This window comes from Ailuropoda melanoleuca, chromosome 4 (genome assembly GCF_002007445.2).
Source record: "Ailuropoda melanoleuca isolate Jingjing chromosome 4, ASM200744v2, whole genome shotgun sequence".
Taxonomy (NCBI): Eukaryota; Metazoa; Chordata; class Mammalia; order Carnivora; family Ursidae; genus Ailuropoda; species Ailuropoda melanoleuca.
The window spans coordinates 86083779-86101861 of record NC_048221.1 but is presented as its reverse complement, the minus strand read 5'-3'; the positions used below and the strand labels follow the sequence as shown (position 1 = coordinate 86101861).

At 44.7% G+C, this 18083-nt stretch overlaps 2 protein-coding genes across 2 annotated transcripts in view; both read right to left on the bottom strand.

Moving 5' to 3' along the window:
* Positions 1 to 8595: 8595 nt before the first annotated feature.
* Positions 8596 to 11942, bottom strand: LOC100463576 (ferritin light chain-like). Its single transcript, XM_034657272.1, is given in 3 exon segments — positions 8596 to 9331; positions 9334 to 9576; positions 11885 to 11942. Coding segments are annotated over 3 exon segments (723 nt in total). The 3' UTR covers positions 8596 to 8909.
* Positions 11943 to 13726: 1784 nt separating this feature from the next.
* The window catches only part of B3GNT2 (UDP-GlcNAc:betaGal beta-1,3-N-acetylglucosaminyltransferase 2), a 28087-nt gene continuing 23730 nt past the window's right edge, over positions 13727 to 18083 (bottom strand). The window contains 2 exon segments of the mRNA XM_034659202.1: positions 13727 to 15309; positions 15312 to 16232. Coding sequence (XP_034515093.1) covers positions 15028 to 15309; positions 15312 to 16223 — 1194 coding nt within the window. The 5' untranslated portion in view covers positions 16224 to 16232 and the 3' untranslated portion in view covers positions 13727 to 15027.

The following is an 18083-nucleotide window of genomic DNA, read 5'->3' as shown; positions in this document are numbered from 1 at the left end:
AGGAGTCACAATCATTTAATGACATGGAAGTGACATCTCATTATCTTTGCTGCAGTCTATGGGTTACAAGCAAGTCCCGAAATTTAGACACTTGGAGGCTCCATGAAGTAAGCTACTCTTTAGAATAATTTTTGGTCTCCCTCCACTGGCAGTGATACTAGACACAAGCTGGCTGGTTGGCCTACAGGGTGTGGAGGAAGTGGGAGTGTCTCTTACACACTGTGGACACAGAAAGTGGTGGAGATAGAGTGCCAGGCTCCAGTCCAAATGGCCCATGCTGAGATTCAGATCTCAAAATGAGTCATTAAATGCAAGACTGGGGCAGATATCAAAGCCAAGAACTGAGGCACATGGGAGTTGGGTGAGAAGTAATTCAGGTAGTCCTTTAGGTACGTGGCCAGCACCTGTGGCAGGGTGTTTACCTATTTTCAGGTTATCTCTGCATAGGCAGTTGGTCCATTAAGAGGCTGGGATATGGCAGAGAGAAAGAACATAATAAACAGCTGGGAACTATGTGGAACAAACCCTTCCCTGCTTTTTCTTCCTCCCCTCTCTGGAGACCTGTTTAATGCCACTCTTTTTTTTTAAATTTATTTATTTGAGAGAGAGAGCATGAGCACAAGCGGGGGCAGAGGAGCAAAGAAGGAGAAGTAGACTCCCCACTGAGCAGGGAGCCCGACATGGGGCCCAATCCCAGGACTCCAGGATCACGACCCAAGCTGAAGGCAGACGCCCAACTGAGCCATCCAGGCGCCCCTTGAGTGCCACTCTAACTTTCCCTCTTTCAATGAATATTACCTTGTTCATCTATTCATTCAGCCAATAACTCTCTACTGAGCTCCTATTATGGAAAGATATAGAGGTGAACACAACAGATACCTGCCCTGAAAGAACTTTTAATCTACTTTCCCATGAAAACTGAGTGGAAAAAAATCAAAGATTTAATTCAAATTAAATCAGCCAATCTGGTTAGTACAACACCTGAGGAAAAACACTTTGGAAATCTGAAACTGTTGCCTATTCACTCGCATACTTCTCCCTTAAATATTCTATGCATTTATTCATTCATTCAACAACTACTTCTTGAGCTCCTATCATGGGTAAGATACAGAGGCGAACAGGACACTCTTCTGCCCTATTAGAACTTTTACTTCAGTTGGTGGGAGACAATATGCAAGCAAAGAAGCCAGTGCTTGGAAGAAAAAGGGAGTAACAGGACAGCAGGCACTAGGAGTTCCAGACGGACAAGACAGAATTGGCCTCTACCCTGTGTGACCACCTAGTCTAACGGGTGACAGATGGCAGGGCAGCAAAGTGACTGTGCCCAGTGAACTACAACCCTTTGCCCAGTATGCATCCCTGATTCCACATAACTAGCCGACAGACAGGCAGGGGTCTCACGGCATCATGGGATCAGAATTATGGAATTTCAGCGCTAGGAGAGGCCTTAAGCCTTTATTTTTTCACCAGCACCGGGAAGGAGTAAACGGACAATCCGGGGACAGCCCCCAGCCTGCAGGGGAAAGCACTAAAAGGACACTTCTAGTGGGCAGGATATCCAGTGTAGCCTAATGTGAAGGTCTTGTCGTTTACTGGTATTGGGGAGCTCAGAATTGATTGATTTGGTCTGGTTTTTTTGCAAGAATTGGAAGTGAGTCCCTGCCTTACCTTTTTTCCCCCTTAAATTCAATGGAATTTTATTTTTAAATGTTTCTTGAGATATAACTTACACACCATATAATTCACCTATATAAAGTATACAAAGTCAATGGTTTTTAGTATATCCACAGAGTTGTGCAACAATTATCACAATGAATTTTAGATCATTTTCATCATTCCCAAAAGAAATCCCACACTCCTCAGTAGTCATGCCCCATTTCCCTCCACCAGCACCTCCAAGCCCTAGGCATTCACTATCCTGCTTTACCTTTCACTGCCTATCTGAAATTAAAAGGCCCATGCTCTATGGGTCTCAGTTGTCTCACCAAGTAACACGTCTTCTGCTGGCCACAAACCTTCGACAAACAGGTAAGTCAGTGAGTGGAACAGTAAGTGCAGAGTGAGTCACCAGGGCGGGGCGGGGATCAGACTTAGGGATGACAAAGCCTCAGTCAAGCAGCTGACGGAGGCAAAAATCCCTGGACAGCAGGATCAAAGGCCAAAGAGCAAGTACAAGCTCGTGGCTGGGGACTGGCAGAAATGCCATAGCACCAGTGGCACTTTACTGGATCATGATAGCCTCCCAAATCATCTTCTGGAAGGCCCAGGGGGACAGTCCCACAGTGAAATAAAGCTCTTGGGCTTTAGAGTCAGAGACCCCCCCATATAATTGCTGGCTCTCCACTTGCTAGCTGTGTGAACTTGGGCTGACATAAATTCTCAAGCCTCACCTTCCTCATTGGTAAACTGGTGGAAGAAACTGGGACTGGGATCGGTGGACTGCAGTATTCAGGCAACCAGAACAATCCCCTCTGCGGCTGAGGGCTGAACAGCTGGACTCCCCCCATCACTTCCCCCAGTGAGCCACGGAGGTTCCTCTCCATGTCTGCCAACACCAAGCACATTTTTAAAAGAATGATCACATGATTATGAAAGCTGGGAATTGTCCTTTGGCTGTTCCAACCTTTGCAGCTGTGCTGCTGGGCCCCAGCTTGCTCAGGCCCAGGAGAATCCCGGGCAGCTTGGAGCACAGAACTTTCTAATGAGCCTCCATCCACAGCTGGGCCAGGCTCTTCACTACCCCACTATGGAGGAGCCAGGGTCTGGACTCAGGCTCTCCTTCCCTTGACCATAGGACCCCACAGAGGGGACCCACACCCCACACTCAGGATGCGTGGGTAGCTAAGCCCCTCCCCTCCCCAATCTTTTCCCACACCACCAGTATCTTCTCCCAAGGAATGGGATTCTGCCCACGCAAACACACACAGACACACCTCTCTACCTTTTGTTGTTGTTGGCTCTTCATATGTCACCAGAGCAAATGCACACAGAGCCTATTAACCTGAACCTGAAAGAGAAGCTGTAAACTGTCTTGTCTGGGGATCTCAGACCGACACTGAATACCCCCTGGGAGAAAGGGAGGACTACCCTGCTTCCTGAGTCTGTCTTTCTTTTCTTTCTTTTCTTTCTTTCTTTTTCTTTCTTTCTTTCTTTCTTTCTTTCTTTCAAGATTGTATTTATTTGACAGAGAGACAAATCGAGAGAGGGAACACAAGCAGGGGGAGTGGGAGAGGGAGAAGCACGCTCCCACTGAGCAGGGAGCCCGATGTGGGGCCCGATCCCAGGACCCTGGGATCATGACCTGAGCCAAAGGCAGATGCCTAATGACTGAGCCACCTAGGCGCCCCTTCCTGAGTTTTTCTACACAAATTCTTTATCCTAAGACAATTATCGACTCCCATCCCCAGCTGCCTACCCTGTGTTTCAGGGTAGGAATCTGGAGACACTCGTGGCTGTCCTCAACCTAAAACTCAGGGAAGGAGCGAGGCTTTGTGGTATCAGCCAAAAAAGACCAAGAAACACAACTCCAGCAAACCTAAGCAAAAAAGGGGATGTGCTGGCTCATGTGGCCAGTGAGGCAGGGGTAGCTTTAGATCCAGGGGTCCATGGCCCCCCGTGTCACCTCTGCTCTTTACTCCCCCCTTTCTGCTTCCGCACACGTTCCCTTATTTTTTTGCCAAAGGGAAACTTTGTGCAGATAGTCAGGGAGCTGGCAGGGTAACTCCATCAGCCCCATTTAGCAACCCCAAGAAAGAGCAGCTCCCCTCTCCTACCCCAGAGGACTCCAGCAGGCCCTGCTTGGTCACATGCCCAGCCCTCCAGTCCTGGGGCTCAGTCCATCTCCAGGAGGAGGAAGACAGAGGAAAGTATTCTGGGCAGGCAAAAATAGTAGCTACAACAGTCCTCTACATGGCAGCTGTTTTCAAACATGGGAAACTTCTAAGTAAAAATAGAGCATAAATGCTCTAAAGAAGAGGAAGAGTCTGGATGGCCAAGAGAGCTGCCGAGAACAGCCATTCTGTAAATAAAGCACTGTGTGCTAGAGTGAGACAAGGACCCTCCTGCAAAGCACCTGGTAACAGGCTGTCCTTGAGCACCCTGGCATCTCCTGACCATGCTCACATACAGGGAACAAGGTGACTTTAACTTGGGCATCCTTGCCCAGCATGAGAAGAAAGGACAGGGCTCTCCCACATCAGACTTTGGTGCTGTCTCCACCCCTGACGTGACTCTCCTCGTCTGGTGTGACCCCTAAAGGTTGCCCAGTGCTGCACCCCACCCCCTCATTGGAGAAAACTCCCCCGCCTTCTACAGGAGGAGGTCCACCTCTGGCCCATTCCAGGTCCACGAGGAGAGTGACTGTGGTCCTCAGGTTCTGGTCCAGACTCCCACCACAAGGGATATGGGACAGCTTCCCCCTGTAACCATGGTTACCTCAGAAGTAAACACATTTTTGGGCACCTGGGTGTCACAGTCGGTTAAGCGTCTGACTCTGGGTTTTGGCTCAGGTTGTGATCTCAGGGTTGTGAGATCGAGCCCCGTGGCGGGCTCTGCTGCTTGAAATACTCTCTTCCTCTTCCTCCGCCCCTCCTGCTCCTGCTCCCTCTCTCTCTCAAATAAATAAATCTTAAAAACAAAAAACAAAAAAAAAACACCAAAGTAAACACATTCTTCAAAGACAGACGAACCCTTCCTCCTGTCAGCACACCCTACCCTGAAGTAATGGTAGGCTCTCACCCCACCTGGTCCCCACGTGCTCAGGAGCATTCAGCCCGCTGTACCCTTCTTAAAGCTTCAGATACTTTTTAAAAATATTTCTTTCTTTCTTTTAGAGAGACAGAGCACGAGTGGAAGGGGCAGAGGAGAGAGAGAATCAGACTCCGCGCTGAGCACAGAGCCCGAAGCCGGGCTCGATCTCACAACCCTGAGATCCCAATCTGAGCCAAAACCAAGAGTCAGACACTTAACTGACTGAGCCCCCCCCCCAAGCACCCCAAAGCTTCAGATATTTTGAATGAGAGTACCAAGCACACCGTGAGGAAGTGACCAACGAGGGTGCATCAGCATGGGATGAAGAGGATAATGAAGGAACAGTAAAAGTAGCCACACCAGAGGAGGAAAACCAGAGAAAGAACAGGGACAGAGGGAGCAACACTGATGAGGAAAAAAGCAACAGCCACCATTCACTGAGCACTGGCTACATGCCAGGCTCTAGCACTTCACATGTGTGAACTCAGTTCATTATTTCTACATTTTAAATGTACAAACTTTTCAATGTACAAATGTTCCCCAAGATATTTTTTAACTACAAAGAGAAAGATAGTACCTTACGGAGGAGAAACCCAGTGACCACATGAAAAATTACCAAGAACAGAACATTACTGGCACCATAGACCCCAACACGATGCACTGAGGACAAAACATCACTTCGGTGGTATTCTTGCCCAGAACACACAACTTCGTTCTAATCATGAAAAAACGAACACAAACTGAAGGACATTCAACTCTTTAAAAGTACTCTTCAAAAGTACTAAAGTCATAAAAGGCTAGGAAATGTGAAGAAACTGCAACAGATTGGAGGTGTCCAAGTCAAAATAACTCCTTGCATGTGGGACCTTGAACAGGATCCTGGAACAGAAAATAGCGTAGGCAATAGAATGTTGACTTCCTGTTGTTCGTCCGTCCAGGGCCGACTGTGACCATTGCAACACCGTCAGGGAAAGCTGGCTGGGGTCGAGCAGTACTCTCTGTACTACAACTTGGCTGTGAGTCAAAAATTAATTCAAAATTAAAAAAATTTGTTTTAAAGATTGTATTTATTTATTTGACAGAAAGACACTGCCAGCGAGAGAGGGAACACAGGCAGGGGGAGTGGGAGAGGAAAAAGCAGGCTCCCAGCAGAGGAGCCTGATGTGGGGCTCGATCCCAGAACTCCGGGATCACGCCCTGAGCTGAAGGAAGACGCTTAATGACTGCGCCACCCAGGTGCCCCACGAAATTTAAAATTTTTAATTATTTTTGAACTTAAAGTTTTCTAAGTGCAAGATTTTTCCAAACAAATCAATCCACCTCCAAAGGGTAACTGAGTGGATTGGTCTACCAGCAGTGAAAAATGCCCCGACCCTGGATAAGGCAAGGAGTATTTCTGTCCCCCGTATTGTTATAAATTCACCACAGCTGAGTCTCTACTGCTCTAATGGCCCTTATTTGTTAAGCGGGTTCTCAGCAGGGACTGGACCAGCACCCATTTCAATAAGTGCTTCTGCATTTTCTGGAGGCGTGACTGCAAGACGTGACTGCAAGACGGGCTGCCCGGAAATGCTCCTCCCCAGCCTCGTGCCCCAGTGGGCTCACAATGAGGTTGTTCTGCGTCTTGTCTCATGCTCCAACCCAGCAGGACTCAGGCAGTGAGAAAGTTCTCAGCTTTCTTGACAGCGCATCACAGCCCCACCCCCCCCTTCTTCATTCCTTCCATGGTGACTCACTTTTGGAGGCTTTCACAATCAAATAAATAAAGGCACTTCCCACCAACTTTAAGCCCAACAACTTCATCCCTCAATGTCCACCACTCCTTTCTCACATCCCGCAGAGCAAAAACCAGTGTGACATGATTGCTGTCTAAGCGGCTGGGGTTTGCCTACTTTCGATTATCTTCTTTATCTTTCTTTGTGCGTCTCTGGGTTTCTCCCATCTCACCAACCGGGAGGGCAACAGCAGATCGGAGGCTGCTGCCGAGAATCCAGAGCCCTGGCCTCCGGGCTGACTGCAGCTCCAGGAGCAGGCACATTGGTCCTCATGCTTCCAATGAGCCAAGCAGGCTGGACTTGTACCTTGTCACTGTGAAGCACCTTGGCACCTGTCATCTGGCTCCTGGGTCTCTGCCCAGTTAGGTCTCCTACTAGGCTCCTGCAAGCCTGCCCCTTGGCTGTTTTGGTGTTGAGCCAGCAAAGTTCTGTTTTCATTCCCTTCTGTCCACCTCACACAGACTGGAAACAAATTATCCAATGATTAGTAAACACCTCATCGTTATGTCACATTTTGCAAGGAGGTGGGACAAGTAGAAAAAGGAATTCTGACCCCAGTGCCTTGAATCCTAGAAGGGGAGGCAGAGCCCAGGGGGCTACTGATTCAAAGGAGGCAAGGGCTGAGCCTTCCTCTAGTGTCCGAGGCCATTTCGGGTGGGGCCAAGGGAGGCTGGGAGGGCTGGATCACTTCCCACTCACCCAGGAATTTCTGGCAGCTGAAGGGGTGCGGCCCGGGCAGGGTCGGCTGTCTGTGAATGAAACCCAGAGCCCCCTTCCAAGGTCACGTCCCTGGCTACTGAGCTTTGCACAGAGGGCTACATGGAGACTAAGGCAGAGGCCCTTCCAGGCCCGTTCCACTTGTCACCACAAGCAGATTAACAAACAGGGAGGACAAGGGGCGCCATGTCTCCCAGCACAGAGCGGAGAGTGTCGAGGGGAGCAGGTCAATGTGGTGAAATGCTACAGAGGTCAGGAATGATGAGAAACCAGGCTGGGGCCTCCTGCCCCAGTTCAGGAGAGTGGGCAGTCAGAAGTGCTGGCCTCCGCCCCTCCTAAAATCACCTTGAAATGACAATAAAGGGTAAAAATGAAGAAACCCAAGGCAGCACTGGCAACAAGGATGCTACCATCAACAGAAAGATGGGAAATATACGCAATTGTATTACTGGACAAACCAGATAAGGGGAGGACAGCCCGGAACATCGACAAGAGAACACTGCAGGGATATGGGGTTGGCCTTCCCAGGGGAGCCCCACAAAGGCTCCCAGCTTGGAGGCAGTGGGGGTGACTTACTAGGGGTCTGGCTGCATAACAGCTGGACCAACCCCTCCAAACATATGTACACACACACACACACAGAGTTGGGTGATTATGAGCTCAGATGCCTACATGCCAAGAAATGTTCCTTAAACTGAGCAGAGATACAGTGTTCAGGTTGGGAGGAGAAGCTGAGTAGAACACCCTGAAACAGACCAAAAGCTAAAGGAGAAATGGCAGCTCCAGCACCTGGGGCCGTCTCCCTGCTCAACCCCTGAAAGGATATGGGCCTGTACCAGGACGGGACTCACACAGACCCTCACTCAGCCTTCCAATGCGGGGAAGTAGCCTCTGGGGCCAACAGCCTTGAAAAGAAGCTCTTCCCAGGAACTTAAACGTCAGTTCAGTACATTCATTCACATAAATGGCCAAGGATCACTTAGTTTTCTCTTCCATGAAAATTAAGGTGAAAAACAGGCTTGCCTGGTGGCTCAGCAAGTTAAGCATCTGCCCTGGGCTCAGGTCATGATGGGATTGAGCCCAAGGTCAGGCTCCCTGCTCCTCGGGGCGGGGGGGGGGGGGGCTGCCCCTTCCCCCNATTAAGGTGAAAAACAACATAACTAAGGCCTGATATACTTCATTAAGATTTATCAAAACAGGGGCGCCTGGGTGGCACAGCGGTTAAGCGTCTGCCTTCGGCTCAGGGCGTGATCCCGGCGTTATGGGATCGAGCCCCACGTCAGGCTCCTCTGCTGTGAGCCTGCTTCTTCCTCTCCCACTCCCCCTGCTTGTGTTCCCTCTCTCGCTGGCTGTCTCTGTCTCTGTCAAATAAATAAATAAAATCTTTAAAAAAAAAAAAAAAAAAGATTTATCAAAACAGAACAGCACTAACTCATCTAAGTCACTATAGCCACAAAGGACAGGCTGCTATGGAAAGAAGAGTAATAAAAGAACAAGATATTGTTTGGGAAATTAAAAAAGAAAAAAGATGGCCAAAATTTAAAAATTTCTATAGAGGGCTAAGCAAAAGAATCGTTTTAAGACTAGAAACAAATTTTTCTTTCTGTCTGCTGCAAAAAGCTTTATTATTTCCATTTGGTCCAGGCTTGGGAGAGGGCTCCAGGGTGGTTAAAAAGCTGCCTCGTGGCTGCAGGGAGAGGCTCGGGCATAAGCGGTGGCACCTGGGTGGGAGGGACCCCAAAGGGCCCCCTCAAACGCTGCTGGGCTCCTCGTGTTCGTGTGAGCCTCTCGCTCAGCCCAGCCTGGGGGCCAGCCGGCCGGCCTGTGGAGGCAAGTTAGGTGGCGGCCCATCTTCTCGATCACCTTCTCATCATGGTTCTCCAGCAAGTCACAGAGATGGGGTCCTGTGTGCGCAGAGCCCAGGGCGTGCAGATCCAGACAGGCCTGGTCCTGGTTCCTCTCCAGAACCCGGGCGGGGACAGAACCCTTTTGAGACCGCTTCCGCCCATCCTGGGAGAGGGCACGGCCTCTTCGCTGACTTCGCATCTTCAAGAGACACTCAGCACCCTCGTGCTTCTCCTCGGCCAAAGGCGGAAGAAGCGGCCCACGCGCTCCAGAGCCACATCATCAAGGTCAACATAGGAACCCGGAGAGAAGCAGGTGTAGGAGGCCTGCAGATGCATGCTGACCATGCGGTTGACGGCGGCCTCCACCTCAGTGAAATAATTCTGAGGAATCTGGGAGCTCACCGTTGATGGGTAATAAGGAACTAAGCTCAAAATAGCATGTTGGCTGGTCCCAGAGGATGGCCGAGAAGATGGCTCCAAAGTTGTCACTGGAAAAAAGGTTGGAAAGTGGTGGGAGGCTGATAGAAAGGGAGTTTCTGGGTCTGTTCCGTCCAAACACTGTTGAAGCAAGAGATTCGCAGGACCTGGGGGCACACTGCCAGAAACCAAATTATTTTTCTATTGGATTGCAGTACAAGTTACAGCACATCCTTATCTAATTGACTAAAAATCATCGTGTATACTCAGAATGGGTCACTATCTTGGTAGGAAAATTATACCTCAATAAAGCAGTTATAAACAATAGCCCAGCCCCCTCAGCCTTAAGAGGCATCATTCTGGGGCATTGTTTTCCACACTATTCTCCAGAGATGTCCCATGGGCTGAGCTCCAGTTCCGTGGTAGCAGCTGGTTTAATACACACTCCTTGTTGGTTGCCTTCCTCCCCAACATCACCTCTTCACCAAACCGTGTACCTGAAAAACTACTTGGGGTAGAATCTTTCTCTTAAGGTGTATTTCTGGAAGCCCCAAACCAAGGGCAGAATATTTTTTTTCATTTTGCTGCAAGTTAAAGAAGAGGTGGTCAAGTTGGTGCCAGGATCAGGGTTACTGATGACATTTCAGTAGAACGGTCACGGAAGCCAACCTGGGAAGGGCTTGGTGATGAACAGGAAGGGAACGTGAGCTGAAGACAGGCCAGGAAAAGGTATGCCACCAATGGTAGGTTACCAGAGCAATGAGAGGCCCTCGCTAATACTCAGGATGCGAATTCTTCACGTGGCCTACTGCTTGAGTAGAACAAGGACGACAGCATTCCCCTGCTGCGGGGCAGCTGTCGGGAAGCCATAAGCACTTTGCTCAACAGCCAGACCTCTGACTGAGAAATAAGCCCTTGGGTGACAATCAAATTAAAAACTCTTATTTTTGGGGCGCCTGGGTGGCACGGCGGTTAAGCGTCTGCCTTCGGCTCAGGGCGTGATCCCGGCGTTATGGGATCGAGTCCCACATCAGGCTCCTCTGCTGTGAGCCTGCTTCTTCCTCTCCCACTCCCCCTGCTTGTGTTCCCTCTCTCGCTGGCTGTCTCTATCTCTGTCGAATAAATAAATAAAATCTTTAAAAAAAAAAAAATTAAAAAAAAAAAAAACAACTCTTATTTTTGCTGCTTCGGTGCAATCAAATCCCCCCTTTCACAACGCACACTAGGCAGGAAGAGAGCAACCACCAAAGCTCAAAAGCCACCATGGTTTCTTGGGTGGAAATTGCTAAACCAGGAAAAGTCACACAAAAACGTGAGAGAAGCAGGAAATATTCCTCAACAGGACTCCATTTCTTCAATTTAAGAGTTTTTAAATTTTATATATATGTATGTAACACACACACTAATGTTGTATTTCAATTATTCTAAGATGTAATATTTCACATTTTAATATCTCTGCAATTCAGGCATATCATACAATAGAAATCATATTGAACTGACTTTTAATGGTAAATAAAATAGTACATCTTAAAATTAATAATTCATATTCAATGTGACAATATTTTTTTGGCTCCTTAAATATAAAAAATGCCTCATTCTTGGCCTCTACCTTTCCAAAGCATTACTTTAAGACCTGAATAAATCAGGACAAATACTTCAATTTTTCAGATTTACTGTTAACTCTAACAAGGTGAAGTTCAGCTTCAAGATTACCTGGCAGATGTTCCTAGCATTTAAAAAATATAACCAATATACAATCAACATTAAGGAAAAGCAGAATTTATCCAATAATCACAGCCCAGAGGATGAAAAATGTTTTCAACTGTTCTAAACAAGAATTTTTACTTCATCTGACATTTTTCATAAAAAGGCAAATCACATTGAATTAACATTTGGCCCAAGTAAAGGCTTCATTCATTTCAGTTTTCCTGGAAGCAAGAATAAGTCATCCTTTGCCTTAATAAATGCATTTTCCCCTTTCTGCATCTGAGGGGACTAAGATAACCCAGAACACCAAATATTCTAGACCACTTTCAATCAGGGGTAGTAGGAGATGGTCACGCTTAGGGAGGCCTTTAAATTTGGATTCAACTTCCAAGGAATGCAAAGTATTCCCTCAAAGTCTTGTCCTTCTTTTCCATTCTCCCTTGACAAAATCCAGAAAGGAAACCGAGGTCAAGGATGTCTCCTTCATCCTTTTCCTCTTAACACCTGCCTGGGTTTACAAAAACTTAAAACCAGGCAATGCTCATTCGGCTGTGACCTTCAAATTTAAAATCAACATGATTTGGGAGTAGCCAAGAAAAAAGGTCCAAACGTGTTTCTGCTGAAGCCTCAATTGAGCAGTTCTCAAAGAATGAATTAGACTGTGATGCTTACATCCATGAGATGGAGGCTCAGGGGAGAATCCATCTTGTAAGCACCAAGAGGGCTTCATGGCCTTAAAGATCAGTTGGTAACAATAATGGAGCCCAATGCACATATGTAAAGCTCTAAAACCCAGCATATGCCATTGCTGAAAAGGACATAAACCCCCAAATGGACATGGATTAGGATAATACGGTCTTTAAGATGCTCCTTTAGAGGCAAGAATATACAATGGGGAAAAGCCTCTTCAACAAACGGTGTTGGGAAAACTGGACAGCTACATGCAACAGAATGAAATTGGACCACTTCCTTACACTATACACACAAATAAACTCAAAATGGATTAAAGACCTAAATTTGAGACCTGAAGTCATAAAAATCCTGGAAGAAAACACTGGCAGTAATTTCTCTGACATGTACTGTAGCAACATTTTTCTAATAGGTCTCCTGAGGCAAGGAGAAAAAAAGCAAAAACAAACTATAGGGACTACACCAAAATAAGAAGCTTCTGCACAGCAAAGGAAACCATCAACAGAACAAAAAAAGGCAACCTAATGAAGAGGGGAAAATATTTGCATGATATATCCAATAAGGGGTTGGTACCCAAAATCTATAAAGAACTGCTACAACACCAAAAAACAAAAAACCCCAAAAAAATCCAATTGAAAAATGGGGAGAAGACATGAACTGACATTTTTCCAAAGACGACCTACTGATGGCCAACAGACATATGAAAAGAGGCTCAACATCACTAATCATCAGGGAAATGCAAATCAAAACTACAAGAGATCACCTCACACCCACCAGAATGGCTAGGATCAAAATGACAAGAAATTACAAGTGTTGGCAAGGATGCAGAGAAAAGGAAACTTCATGCACCACTGATGGGAATGCAAACTGGTACAGCCACTGTGAAAAACAGTATGGAGTTTCCTTGAAAAATTACAAATACAAAATACCATATGATCCAGTAAACCCAATTTACCCACAGAAAACAAAAACATTAATTTGAAAAGATCTATGTACCTCTGTGTTTACTGCAGTATTATTTACAATAGCCAAGATATGGAAGTAACTCAAGAGTCAGTGCATAGATGAATGGGTAAAGATGTGGTCTACACACCCAATGGAGTATTGCCCAACTGTAAAACAGAATGAGATCTTGCCATTTGTGACAACATGGATGGACCTAGAGAGTATTATGGAAAGCGAAATAAGTCAAAGACAAATACCATATGATTTCACTTATATGTACAATCTAAAAAACAAATGAATACACAAAATGCAGAAACAGACCCATTAACACAGAGAACAAACGGATGGTTGTTGGAGGGAAGAAGATGGGAGGATGGGCAAGATGCGGGAAGGGGAGGAGATACAGGTTTCCAATTATGGAATGAATAAAATTCACAGAAATAAAAGGTATAGCACAGGGAATATAGTCAATGACATAATAATAGCGTTGTACGGTTGACAGAAACTATACTTGTGATGAGCACAGCATAATGTATGGAGTTTAATCACTATCTTGTACACCTGAAACTTACGTAACATTGTATGTCAACTATACTCAAAAAAATTTAAAAAGGTGCTGCATTATTTCCAATTACATTTTTTACTCACCACAAATGGAAGCATAAATAAATATTTATATTCCTCTTTCAAGACTCTAGATGGGAAAGTACTTCTAAGAATTTTAAATGCAAAGACAGAAAACGCATTGAGACAGAGAAAAAGTTATAGGTCAATACTAGTATAATTGTTTCTGGGGGGAAAATGGTCTCTTTTGGGGCAATGTAATCAAATACAGGAAACAAAAAGAGATCACAGATTATTACACATTACACACAACAATTAAAAATACAGTGACTTTATTTCCATCTTCTTACAGTCCCCAGTATCACATGTGGTAAAAAGCATCATCTCTATAAACACAAAAATATTTCAAGAAAGCATGTTACCAGAGAGTATATGTAAGCACAGTTTGGCAGAATTTTATCAACTCTAGTAGTTCTTAGCCCCCCTCCCCCACAAAAAAGCCAAGTTTTAAAATTCAAAAATAACAGTTAGCTTTATTTAACATATGTTACACCTTAACACTTAAAATACCATGCTCTAGTTAAATATTTCATCAACAACACTGTATACAAATAAAATATTACACAAAATATATTTAAGAAAATGTTTTGGTCTTTGATCTGAACAATAAATAAAAACACAGGCACTTCTACACTGAGACAGGGAAGCAGTCACTACTCAGAATAATTTTATATAAGCGGCATGTGAAAATATGGCAAGAACAGAATCCTGGAGTTTTAAACTGACAATGCACTCGTGAGAAGGTCTGCAGTTTCAGTCTTTTCACTTAAAGTTCAGAAATGACATATGCTTTCCTGGGTCAATTCAATTTTCAGTTGACCATTACAGAATCATACTAATTACTGTCAAATACTAAAACTTGAGAACGATCATGATACCACCCAGCAAACCAAATACAAGAACAGTTAAGCTTTCTCCTTATTACAGCCCTGAGACCATAACAAGGTAAACAGGATAAATATCACACAGTGATTCTCATTTCGCAAAATTAGCTGACCTGATTAACACAAGAAAATACTGTTGGGGTGGTGGGAAACTTTGACAGAATTTTTCCAGACAATTTAAAAAAATTCATCCGAATTTCATGACAATAAACGGAATTCCATTCAACAAAAACCACTGGATCACATAGAACAAAGTCTTTGTAGCCAATGAGTTCATAAACACCTAAATTGCAGATAATTCACTCATTATAATGGAAAGTCTGAATATGATCAAGAGGGCAAAACACAAATAACCTAAAACGGTCAAATTCCAGAAACTTATGATTTCAGGTGAGAAGGGAGGCAAATTAGAAAATAATGGCCATTAGCCATAGGAAGGATCAGAATGAATCGTCCCACTACATCCTCCATAAAAAAAAAAAAATTATAATCGTCTGCTTTCCCTCTTCAGAAAGTACCACATTGGAGAGTTTAGGGGCCCTCAAATGGATACTACTACTAATAAAGGCAATTTTGATGGTTTAACATAGAAGTTACCCCTAATGTGAAAGAACACAACATGGGAACTATTCAAGGTAGGTCTTTCTATGCAAAACTTAGTTTGTATATATTTCAGCAATTTAAATGAGCATTTTGCAACCGAGACCAAATAGCAATCATCTCTTGAGGTTTTCTACTATGTACTAACATCAAATCTACATAGGAACAAATGTTATTCTTGTTTTTCTCTTCTATATCAAATGTCTTGAAGCCTTTATGCTTCTCTGGAACGAGGCCGAGCTTCTGAAGGCACATTCCAGTATAAACATCATCAATGGGGTAGAGAAGGACCTGGTCAGTTATGTTGTACAGCCTCAGGGCCAGGTGGCCAGAGTAGAGGAATCCACCTCCCCCCCCGCATAAGGCGGATAGACGCCAGTGTAAACAACTTCTGGGATGTAGTACTTCAGTTTCTTATCCCGATGAGGTCCAGCATTGTGGATCACATCGCCTATAAACAAATCTTTGGCTTTGTTCTTGGGTAAGCTATTCAAGTAATTCAGGATGTGATGGGTGTTCACAAAAACATCGTCATCGCCCTTGAAAACGAACTCGGCATTTGGGCAAGAAGTGCTCACCCACCTGAGAAAGAGCACTTCTTTTAGGGACAAGTTGAAGAAAGTGTCTCTGTAGTTCCACATAAGAATGTCCTGGTGCTTCTCACTCTCAAATTTCAGCATATCGGACAGGTCCGGGTGGTTGTCCTCGGGCGGGGTCTGCCCCAGTAAGAAGACTCTCACTACCGTTTGGTTCCCCACATTGGTTTCTCTGCCCCAAGATTCCCGAATTGCTTGCCTTCTAGCAAAATGTGGGATGAGGGACTTTATCGCCAGTAATAAGAAGGGTTTCTTTGCACATTTATCTGGCTGATCTATAAGTAGTGAATAATTTCGACATCTCAAATACAGCAGAAAGTCTTTAAATCTGTCTGGCAAATTGCTGAAACCTGAAACTACTGACATGACCCTCAGGTCAGGTTCACAAAAATTTAGATGGCTTATGTTGGAAAACCCGTATACGTCCCCCGTCTGGTTGGCCAACATGTTCAAGATAGGATTGTACCGCCTGTTCAGCTTTTCTTGTTCTCTGTTCCAGTACGCCACAGGGGGGTCAGAGATCTTCCAGAACTTTTCTTTGGGTATTATTACTTCCCCCTTTCCATTTTTTTCTTGGCTGCTACTTTTGGAGACTTCCATGATCAAATAAATGAAGACATTAACCATCATCAGGATACCCAACAATTTTATTCTTCGACGTCCAACACTCATTTCTCATATCTGGAATAAAAAGGAGGAGCACTGTATTAATTAGATAATTATTAATTTGCATTTGCTGACATATGTCACTTGCCTCTTTGTCTTTATCTTCTCTGGAATAGTGGTTTAGAACACAGATTGTAGACTTGTACTGGCTAAGTTCAAATCATGGCCCTACCACTCTAGCTCTGTGACTGTGGGCAAGTTGTGCAACTGATGTCTCATTTTCTCCATCTATAAAATGGGAACAATAACCCACTTCGTAGGATGGTTGCAAGGGCTCTATGATTTTATATGTAAAGCTTTGGAAACAGAGGCTGGTCCACAGCAAGCAGTACGTAAATGACTATTAATAATGTGGTTGTCTTAGATACCTGAGGGCAAAGATATGCATTTACTAAATAACCTCACAGGTGTTCAACTTCTTTGCTTATAAGGACACTCATACAAATCAGTGTGTTGTAAACTGATTCGCTCACAATTCATAGCAAATACATTTTATATTGTGACCCAGTACACACATGTAACTGTATTTATATGTGCCTTAGAATGTGTGAGTTGCCATGTAATTCACAAAATTCTCCATTTTCTTCTATTTCATTTTTTAGAAAATGGTGGTCCCAACTCTGAATTGTTTCTCAACTCAACATCTGACAGATGAAGAAACCAAAGCAAGGGAGAGAGATTAAGATGCTTGCCCAGGGTTGCACGGCTAGGAGGCGGAGGAGACACTAACCATACCGAATATTCAGAAAATGGAAAGACTCATACCAGCTTTGAGCAACTGGCCCAAAACTGAGAATGATCCAAATACCATCAACAGAAGAATGGATTGTCAAATTGTGGTATATTCATACAATGGAATAACCCTCAGCAATAAAAAGGAAATGACTTCTACTAGCAGCAATACTACATTGTGCATGAGAGGCAGACCTCAGGAGCACCTGGCTGGCTCAGTCAGAAAAGAGTACATGATTCTTGATCTTGGGGTCCTGAGTTTGAGCCCCAAGTAGGATGTAGGGATTACTTCAAACAAAGAAACAAAGAAGTGTTTATTTAAAAAGAGAAGAAGAAGAAGACAATGATGATGACGAACTTGGGGCACCTGAGTGGCTCAGTCCATTAAGCCTCTGCCTTCGGCTCAGGTCTAATCCCAGGGTCTTGGAACTGAGCCCCACATCAGGCTCCCTGCTCAGTGGGGCCTCTGCCACTCTCTCACCCTCCCCCCGCCACCATGCTCATGCTTTCTCTTTCAAAAAATTTTTTAAAAGAAGACGACGACGACCTGAAATTCCATTTATGTCAGGTTCAAGAAGGCAAGATTAATCTAGGACCTAGAAATCTGAAAATGATAGGGATCCATGTTTTGACTTGAAAGGGGAAGGAGGGAACTTTCTAGGGCATAGAAATGTGCTGTATATGTCTTGGCCTAGATGAGGGTTTCATGGATGTATATATTTGTCAAAACTCAAACTGCATACTTAAGAGCTCTGCTGTTTATAGCAAAATGAAAAAGGGAAATGGAAATGACATTTTCGTGAAATATCAAAGGCCAAGAATAGATTTCGGGCTGTGGGCAACAGAAGAAAAGAAGAAAGAGCAATAAAATAGTTTGCTGGGGATAGAACTCCAGAATTCCGGCACTACTGAGATAGATGACCCACCACAAGAATAACCAGTTAGATAAGCTTGCCATTAAAAGACAATCCAAAAAAGTGGACCAGCAATGCACTGTAAGGAATTTTCTTATCAGGTTAATTCTACAACTGAGAATCTACACTTAGAATTCCTAAGAACTATTGCATTCCAAGCACGATGTAGTATCCTCCTTATACAGTGATTCTATGAAGTAGGTGTTGCTACTTTTATTCC